General features: G+C 37.8%; 1 protein-coding gene across 1 annotated transcript in view; it reads right to left on the bottom strand.

Moving 5' to 3' along the window:
* Nucleotides 1–929: 929 nt before the first annotated feature.
* The window catches only part of pcdh15a (protocadherin-related 15a), a 216,012-nt gene continuing 207,589 nt past the window's right edge, over nt 930–9,352 (bottom strand). The window contains exons 35-37 of the mRNA XM_053679710.1: nt 9,180–9,253; nt 5,331–5,448; nt 930–3,049 (exon numbers count right to left, since the gene is read on the bottom strand). Coding sequence (XP_053535685.1) covers nt 2,465–3,049; nt 5,331–5,448; nt 9,180–9,253 — 777 coding nt within the window. The 3' untranslated portion in view covers nt 930–2,464. The remainder of the gene's footprint in view (nt 3,050–5,330; nt 5,449–9,179; nt 9,254–9,352) is intronic.

Below are 9,352 nucleotides of genomic sequence, written 5' to 3'. Positions count from 1 at the left end.
GGGTCAGAAGGTGACATACAAAATTCTCAGCACGCCACTCTTAGTGTGTGTGATCTGAAAGACCATCAGTGGTAAATGTGTCCCACAGAGAGCGACACAGAAGCAATTTTGATAATGGGGGGTGGGGGAGGGGGGGATGCGGGGGTTGGATTTGGTGGCAATCTCTCAGAACCAGTTTTATTTTGCGCTGTCTCTCATTTTTCCCCCCGGAGCCACTACCATAGTTTGACTGGACAAACATTCATACTTGACAGAGTAATCAGCTTCTGATGGACAGATGAAGATTGTGCTGGTAGATAATGATATGCTGCACTCAGTGTCTGAGTCATCTGCAAGAAATGCCAGTAAGATTCAAAGAACAAAAAGCACCCACCTTTTTAAACCCATGATTTTGAGGCATTACAATCAAATGAAGCCCAAGTCAAGCAGTGTAGCTGGATCAGACAAAATATGTAATCATTTATAAATCTTAGCCAAAAATGAGCAAATTGCCAATTTATTAACAAACAGGTATGCATTTCATACTTACTATAATAATAATAATAATAATAATAATAATAATAATAATAATAATAATAATAATCATAATAATAATAATACAAATAATACTATAACTAATAATAATAATAATAATAATAATAATAATAATAACAAATATATATTATAAATATTTGATTATTTTATAAGATAACAAATTCATATAAGACAAAAAATTATTTGATCTCATTAATTTTCATATATAATCCAAATGCTCTAAAATATAGATAACTAAGGTTATGAAAATACATGTATTCCATATATGCTCTCTCTCTCTTTTCTTTAAAATATCAGGGTTGTTACAGCCATTTATTTTCTAAAATTAATCAATGTTAAAAATCATCCAAACCATATCCATTCACATCTTTGGGATGCTAATTTGCACTTTTCTCTCTCTCTTTGTGTGTGTGTGTGTGTGTGTGTGTGTGTGTGTGTGTGTGTGTGTGTGTGTGTGTGTGTGTGTGTGTGTGTGTTTAGAAAATTTCCAAAAATGTTTTAAATGAACAGTTATCTATCTGAGACATTTGAGGTACTTGAAAAATTCTATAAACTTTTCAATGACGCACATAAAAAAAACAATACCTGAAAATCTTTAACTGGCTACATAATGTTCTTATAACAATCATTGTGTATTAAAAATAATATAATAAATATACTATGCCAATAATTCTTTTTGTCACTGGGACTGCTTTTAATCAATGATTTTGAATTAGGAGGAACAGTTCTCTCTGCCAAAACAACCAACCATTTACTTAACACTAACATATCAGATGTAATACAGTGTATATACAGTTGCATCTAATAAAAAATTAATATTGTTGAAAAGTTTATTTTTTCTTTTTTTTTTCCAAAAAGTGGAACTTTCTAATATTCTAGATTCATTACACAAAGTTAAATATTTCAAGCCTTTTGTTGTTGTTGTTTGTTTTAATATTGATGATTACGGCTTACAGCTCATGGAAATCAAAATATTAGAATAAAGATTTATAATACAGAAATGTCAACCTTCTGAAAAGTATGTTAATTTACTTGGTTGGGGCTCCTTTTGCACGAATTACTACATCAATGCAGCGTGGCATGGAGGCAATCAGCCTGTGGCACTGTTGAGGTGTTATGAAAGCCCAGGTTACTTTGATAGAGCCCTTCAGCTCATCTGTATTGTTGGGTCTGGTGTCTCTCATATATCCTCTATGGGGTTCAGGTCAGGTGAGTTAGCTGGCCAATCAAGCACAGTAATACCATGGTCAGCAAAGCAGTTACTAATCCAGTCCTGCTGGAAAAGGAAATCCGCATCTCCATAAAGCTTGTCAGCAGATAGAAGTATGAAGTGCTCTAAAATCTCCTGTTAGACGCTGCATTGACTCTCGACTTCAGAAAACTCCACACTGGATTTCAAACAGCTTGGATTCTGTGCCTCTCTACTCTTCCTCCAGACTCTGGGACCTTGATTTCCAAATGAAATGCAAAATTTACTTTCATCTTCCCCATGATTGTTGTTGTGTGTACTGAACCAGACTGAAAGATTAAAGGCTCAGGAAACCTTTGCAGGTGTTTTGAGTTAATTAGGTGATTAGACCTATTCTCAGGGCGACATTTCTGTATTATAAATTCTTTATGCGAATATTTTGAGATACTGGATTTTTGATTTCCATGAGCTGTAAGATTAAAACAAAAAAGGCTTGAAATATTTCACTTTATGTGTAATGAATCTAGAATATATGAAAGTTCCACTTTTTGACTTAAAATGCCAAAAAAAAAAAAAAAATTTTCTATTATATTAAAAATTTTTTGAGATGCACCTGTATATATATCTTGGTTATTGATATGCATATATAAAATGATGGTTGAAACCAGTCTGAGAAATGAGAAATAAAAACAAATCAATAATTCAACAAAAGTAGAAGAAATAAAACAGACATCAGAGACATCAGAGTTTTGTCATTGGTATGTGAAGGTTGTTCCAGGGGCCCATCCACAACTCCTCCTCATCTGACAGTGTATGATCACTTGGAGACTCAAGGGTCTCTTTGACTTCCTCATTGTCCACTCTGGACTCCTGTTCCTGCTGACAGCACCCCTGCTGGTCCAAATGCGCTTTAACGATGTTGGACTTTGGCCCCATACTAGACCCTATGGACCAGGTTAAGGGCCTGGTATCGAGGTTGTTGTTAGTCGTTGATGAAAGTGTGGCTGTGGTTCCTTTGGCAGGTCCATTACCCACTGTACTATTTAAAGGCAAATGTTCCTCCTGCGTGACTTCTAACTTGTCCAGTTTCTTGAACTGTTTTCCTAGCCGCCCAGGTGAAAAATGTTTTATGTTATTAGGATAAGGTGGCCGTCGGGTTCTAATGATCGTGCCATTCTGTGCCAGGTACACTGAACCATTGACGTTGCTTTGACAGTTAACATTAGGCAGACGATTCCGCTGGATGTCTGGACCGCTGTCCTCTCCTGTAGTCGTTGACTCACCCTCTTTCTCTACAATTAACTTCATCTGCTTCTTTCTGACAGCCTGAGAATCAAAGAGCGGAGACAGATGCATATAAACAGCCACAGTCACAGATTAAACAATGGATTTAGAAATATCTGGCTTAAGCTACGGTGCAGTTTGTAAATTTGAAAGTGTTTGAAAGACCTATGTAACAATCATATACTTGTCAAAGATAATATATATATTACACCCCCCCCCCCCCCCCCCCCCCCCTTAAATGCATATATAGTTTAGCAGCAGCTTGGCAACCATAACAATAACAGTTCTCACTGCAGGCAGCAGAGGGCTCAAAAATTACAAACTGCTCCTTTAATATTTGTAGAGCTAACACACAGACAGACACATTAGGTCCTAAAGTTGGAAGGAAGAGATCATATTCAGGTTTATTCATTGATTTATGCATCCAGTTTGTACAAAGGAAAGAAGTGATAATAAAGAATTTCTTCCAGGAATAATGTCATAAATGCACATGAGGTGTGGACAAAGATTAAAGTTTCATGCCCATGCAGTTGTAGAAATAGTTAAGAGCACACCAAGGTGTGGGAAACAGCTGCAGAGAAATCACTGCACTTCTAGAATGAAACAAATTAAAATCAGTCTTACTTTTTAAATTCACACTAGCTCTTAATTTTGCTCCTTAGAAAGAAGTGGAATCTCCTGATTCTATTTCTGTATCGGAATTTTCTTCAGTTTCTCCAGTCTCTGATGCTGAGCCGTTGTCAGATGTTATGGCATCTTCATCCTCCTCAGCGATTGATGAGAGTCCTTCTAATGCATCTTCTGAGCTCCTTGTCGCACTGCCTTCAGATCCTGATGTCTGTGATGTTACTTCATCACTCATCTCACCTGAGGACTTTTTACTCTCTTCTGTAGTTTCTTCTTCATCCTCCCCCTCCTCTTCGTCCTCCTCCTCTTCCTCATCTTCTTCTTCCTTCCCCTCCTCTTCCTCCTCCTCTTCTTCCTCTACCTCCTCTTCCTCCTCTGTTCCCTCCAGCTCTTCCTCACTCGCTTCCTCAATGGTGTCCTGTGAGGTACGCGTGATGGTGGATTTCCGCGAACGGCTTCCTGCTGTAGATCTGGAGGTGGTGGAACCTCTCTCACTGCCACTGAGTGAGACGCGGTCTGATCCTGCATCTTCTGATGCTGCAGATCCACTAACATCTTCCTCAGACACTTCCTCAGACCCTGCACCTGCAGAGCTTCCAGATCTCGCAGATGATCGAGTTGATGAGACCTGGGAACCTGAACCACTGAGCATGCTTCCTGAACTGGATCTAACTGAAGATCCTCTACTGTCTTGAGTGTGTGACAATGACACCTCTGATCCAGATTCAGGTTCTTTAGATGCCGCACTTTTATGTTCATGCTCCTCAGATTCCTCCTCAGAGTCTTTCTCTGTTGCAGAGGTTCTCTCTACACTTGATTCTTCCTCTTTCTCTGTAGATGATTCTTCTTCTGACCCAGATTCCTTCTCAGTCCCCTTTTCAGACTTTGATTTGCTTTCTTCCTCAGATTCCTCTGGTTCCTCTGCCTCTGACTCTGAGTCAACAGTGCTCTCAGTAGCATCTTCCCTATCCAGATCCACTTTTAGGTAGTCTTTATCTTGAGTAACCACACTACTCCTCTCTGATGCTTCAGATCCACTTGGTTCAGGCTCACTGACACTGATGGACACTGGTGCCTCTGTTATACTCTCTTGACTGTCAATACGGCGTGCAGATGTCAGCTTCGCATAGTCTTTGTCCTTCTTGCCCTTTCTAAATATTAATGGGAAGATTCTGGCCTTCTTCCAAGGTGATACACGAGTAGGTTCGACTTTCTTCCCAACAGCAAGCAGCTTACTGAGTTTAATGACAGATTTCAGTCTCTTTGCAGCCTTGGACTCCTCTGCTTCAGGCTCTACTTTTTCTTCAGAAACTTCAGAAGGAACTTCTGGCTCTGCTGATTCTGGCTCTGCTGATTCAACCTCCTCCTCTGGAGTTATATCCTGGAATTCCACCTGCCTACCACGCCCACGTCCCCGCCCACCACCTCTGCCCCGACCCTGTAGTGAGACCATTACCTTTAAAAATCTTAGACATTTTATTATTATCAGGGTCAAGCAGTTAACGCACATCAAATGCTGTAACTATAGCAGTATGTCAGAACTAGAACTGTAATGGAGCATGGGATCTTTTAAATTTATTGTGCCATGTTTCAATACCAGTCTGACACTTCGTACACATTATATAAAATTATTTCACAATCTGAATGAATTTTCATTAACCTTTGATCTACCAGTAATGAAAATGTGTAATATTACCTCTGGTCCATAGGCACTGTAGTAGTAGCCATCATCGTCCATTATGGCCTCTCCGTACTCATCGTACATGGGAGATATCAACCTCCTGCGGCTCCCATAAGGAGGATACGGATCATACCTTTATGAGAACATGAGAAGGTAATAAGTAACTGTATGGGCTTTAAACATCACTAATTAGTGTTGTGCACTGCGTATATTGTTTAAATCATTTACACATCACTGTGGAGTACAGTAAAGGAAAATAAATATTAATTTGTGCTATTTTGTTGTTATTTAATATAGTTCACGTACTGTATACACTTCAAATTGACACCTATGTTTTTTGACTTTGTACTTATAAATATGAACAAAAAGGTATGTATATGTATGAATAAAATACAAATAATAATAATAATAATAATAATAATAATAATAATAATTATTATTATTATTATTATTATTATTATTATTATTATTATTATTATTATTACTATATATTTTTTACCTGATTGGGGAACTATACACAAAATAAAATACAGCATATAAATAGGTTACATAGAAATAAATTAAGTTCTAGATATAAATGCTGCAAAAAATCATGCACATCATTGCACCTGGTGTCACCTGAAAACACACTGCCATTGGCTGAGAAGATTTAACACAAGTAGTAATCATTGGGAAGGTGAAGGAGCGTCCTAAAGTTCTCATAGACAACATTATCAAAGAACACTTGAGTGGAAAAAGCTACTGAATCATAGCAAAGCCCATAAACATCCATGTCACAATGTACAATTGGTTCAATTATGTGGAAGTGGAAAGTTCATGGAACCAAAACTAATCGTCTCCTGACAGGTGCGACACTGAATATTTCACAACATTCTCTCAGACTAATGATAAGGAAGGTAAGCAGTTAAGAATGATAAAAAAGCCAGCAGTCACTCGAAAAGAGTTCCAGGACAACCTGAAAGCAGCAGCAACCACAGATTCGCGCAGAACAATAAACAACGATTTGGACCGCTATCACCTCCATTCCCCACAAACCCTATGGAAAACTCTGCTGCTAAAAAAATAGAAGCACAGAGATGCACGTGTTAAATCATTTGGAACAATATAATCTGGTCACGCAATACAAAAATATAACTCTTTGGCAATAATTCAGCTTCTTATGTTTGAAAGTAAAGTATGGATGCTGGAGCATCATGATTTGGGGCTGCTTTTCTGCAAATGGCACTGGAGCATTACACATCATTGAATAAAACATGAATGAGGCAAGGTACCCAGATATATTGGAGGAGATTTTTAATCTCATTGGCCAAGAAAGTGATGGACAACGACCCCAAACATGCAGCCACACTAACTTTAGAAGGTCTTGCATGGCCTAGTCAATCTCCTGACCTGACACCCATTGATAATTTATGGAGGATTTTGAAATCCATCAAAGAGACCTTCGTAACCTTGGGGAATAGAATATGATTTGCCAGGAGGAATGGGCCAAAACTGAACCACACTGCTGCAAAAAAGTAATTACTTCTTACTGTAAATGCATTGAAACTGTAGTTGCCATCTGCAACAAATTACTAATGTTTGCAAATTGTGGTGTCTGAATACTTTTTTCCTGATCAATTTAGCTTTTTTTTTTTTTAACATATCTTTGTTGATGCTAATGAATACATGTTTTTGATCATATTTATAAGTACACAGTCAAAAGACATTATGTGTATAAATTTGAAGTATGCACTGGAAGTATATTAAATAACAACAACAAAAAGTATCCGAACACATTCTGCATACTTTCCCTCATAGTATTTGTTAAATGATAAATGTTAAATCTTGATGATTTTAACTAATTTACACACACCACCATAAGATAATATTCCCATAATGAGAAAAATAGCACTCGGATTAATCCTCTTCTTGTTTACTTTTCTTGCACAGCTGATGAAGTGGATCAAGAAGCTATTATGTATATGGATAGCAAGGTCATTGACCTGAATGCATTTGTATTGCATTGTGAGTGCTTAGTCTCAAAGCACTGGAGTGACCATTGCATATTTGCCACTTTCTTGCATGAATATAGTATATTAGTAAGAGTAATTTTGTATGGCTAGGTAAGAGGCCAAGCCAGTGGGAGGTGAAGTGGTGAAACTTTGAGGCCTCCTAGTGATAGAGGAACAGGTCTTAATTAATCGACCTGGCCTAATTGAGGAAAGATGTGGGAAGCTAATGATGGTTTAAACTGTTCCACATGACTCCTGAGTGGCAGATGCTAACCCTTAAACATGCAGATCAGCTCTCAGCATTTGCTCAGCATCTGTTCTTCGTTTTTAGATTTCTCCGCTTGTGATATGAGCTGCTATAAGCTGCCACAACTGGTTAAACAATTGCTAATACCTCTTTTCTGCTTTCTATTTGTGCTGCTTTCCCTTCGATTGTATGTTTGTACATCAAGTGATGCTGTTTATTGTGTGGTCTATTTCCAGCAAAATTGTTTTCCATCTCTCTCTCTCTCTCTCTCTCTCTCTCTCTCTCTCTCTCTCAAGGAGGAATATCGGCATGGGCTCAGGTGCCCTGTCCAATCTTGAGTAATTGGAAACATTTGGAGGGAGGAAAGAGAGTGTGAAATTACAGGGGAATAGAAGAAAAATAGGAGGACAGAGTGATGCATCTTCCTAGAATGTAGGATTTTTTTCTTTACCGATGAGAGATTTAAACTATTTTAATGCTTTCATTTAAATATTAATTTGATTATATAGAACCTCCATCAGTTAAAGAGTCATCAAACACACATACACACACTAGAGTGCCAGTCCTAATTTCAGTAAAAGTGCAACACTGTTCCACAGAAATCCATAGACATTTCAGCACTTTTGACCACAATGAAATGTTCCTATAATTACATACACAGTACATAATAGACATAATATTTGTAATCATATGAAGATCATCAGTGAACTGCATTATCTATGTTTGTGCAAGGCTATCTAAGAGGCAATATGTCTATATACTGCGTTCATTACAAAACAATTTCACACAGTCGTGCTGTAGGAGCAGACCTTAACAACCATGTGAAGCTGCAAAATTAGTAATTAGTCGGCAGTATCTTCCCTGCTGTATCTGGCTGCTGCCCTCATGGCCCTTCAGCAGCTGGTGGTGTGGAGAGAGATGCTCAGGAGGTTATGCTTGTCTAGTGCTGGAACTGCAATGATGAAATAATGCACTGTATTTCCATATGTAGCCTTAATTATGATGGGAAATTTACAGTCCTTATGCTATGCTCTGAACTCTACTGGCTAGCTTGATGATCCCAAAGCGCCACAGATCTCCACAAAAGAGTTATAAAGGGCAAATATCCTCCATAAAATACAGAAAAATATATTTTTTTCTCATAACAATAGGCTTATACATGAACACAGTAATGAAGATTCTTTTCTAAAGAAAAAATTAAAAAGTGCTGCAAGGTGTGCATTTTAACCGATGTGTACACGCACACACATACACTATACTTACTATACTTGTGAGGACCTTCCATTAAAATATTTATTAATGCAGATAATTAATTCTTTGCTACACTTAAATCTAACCCTAACCTCAGTTACCAAAAGTAAACCTTTTGGCTTTAAAAAAAAAAAAAATGTAAGCAGCTGTTTTCTTTTGGGGGGGTTCGGTACAGTTTTCCTTCTTGGGAGCAGCCAAATGTTCCCACTAGGTCAAAACTGTCAGATATTCCTATATGTGAAATTGGATTTCCCACCAATATATAAAAATATTCTCACACACACACAAATGAGTAAAAGCACACAAACAGACACATTAGCAAAATTTATACTAATTACTTCACAGATGAACATTGATGCCTTACACTGAACTTACCCTTGATCATAGCTGTAATAGTCTTGTGCATAGTAGTCCTGCCCGGGGTCAATACCCGATTCCATAGAGAGTGCCTAAGTTAGCAAAAACAAGCCTCAACCTCAATATCTCAACATGACTGAAACTTACACTGATGCCATGGCAGGAATGGGAATGTGATAACACTGAATACC

Source organism: Ictalurus punctatus, chromosome 3 (assembly GCF_001660625.3).
Source record: "Ictalurus punctatus breed USDA103 chromosome 3, Coco_2.0, whole genome shotgun sequence".
In the NCBI taxonomy this organism is placed as follows: Eukaryota; Metazoa; Chordata; class Actinopteri; order Siluriformes; family Ictaluridae; genus Ictalurus; species Ictalurus punctatus.
Note: the sequence above shows the minus strand (reverse complement) of the source record. Positions and strands in the feature narration are given on the sequence as shown.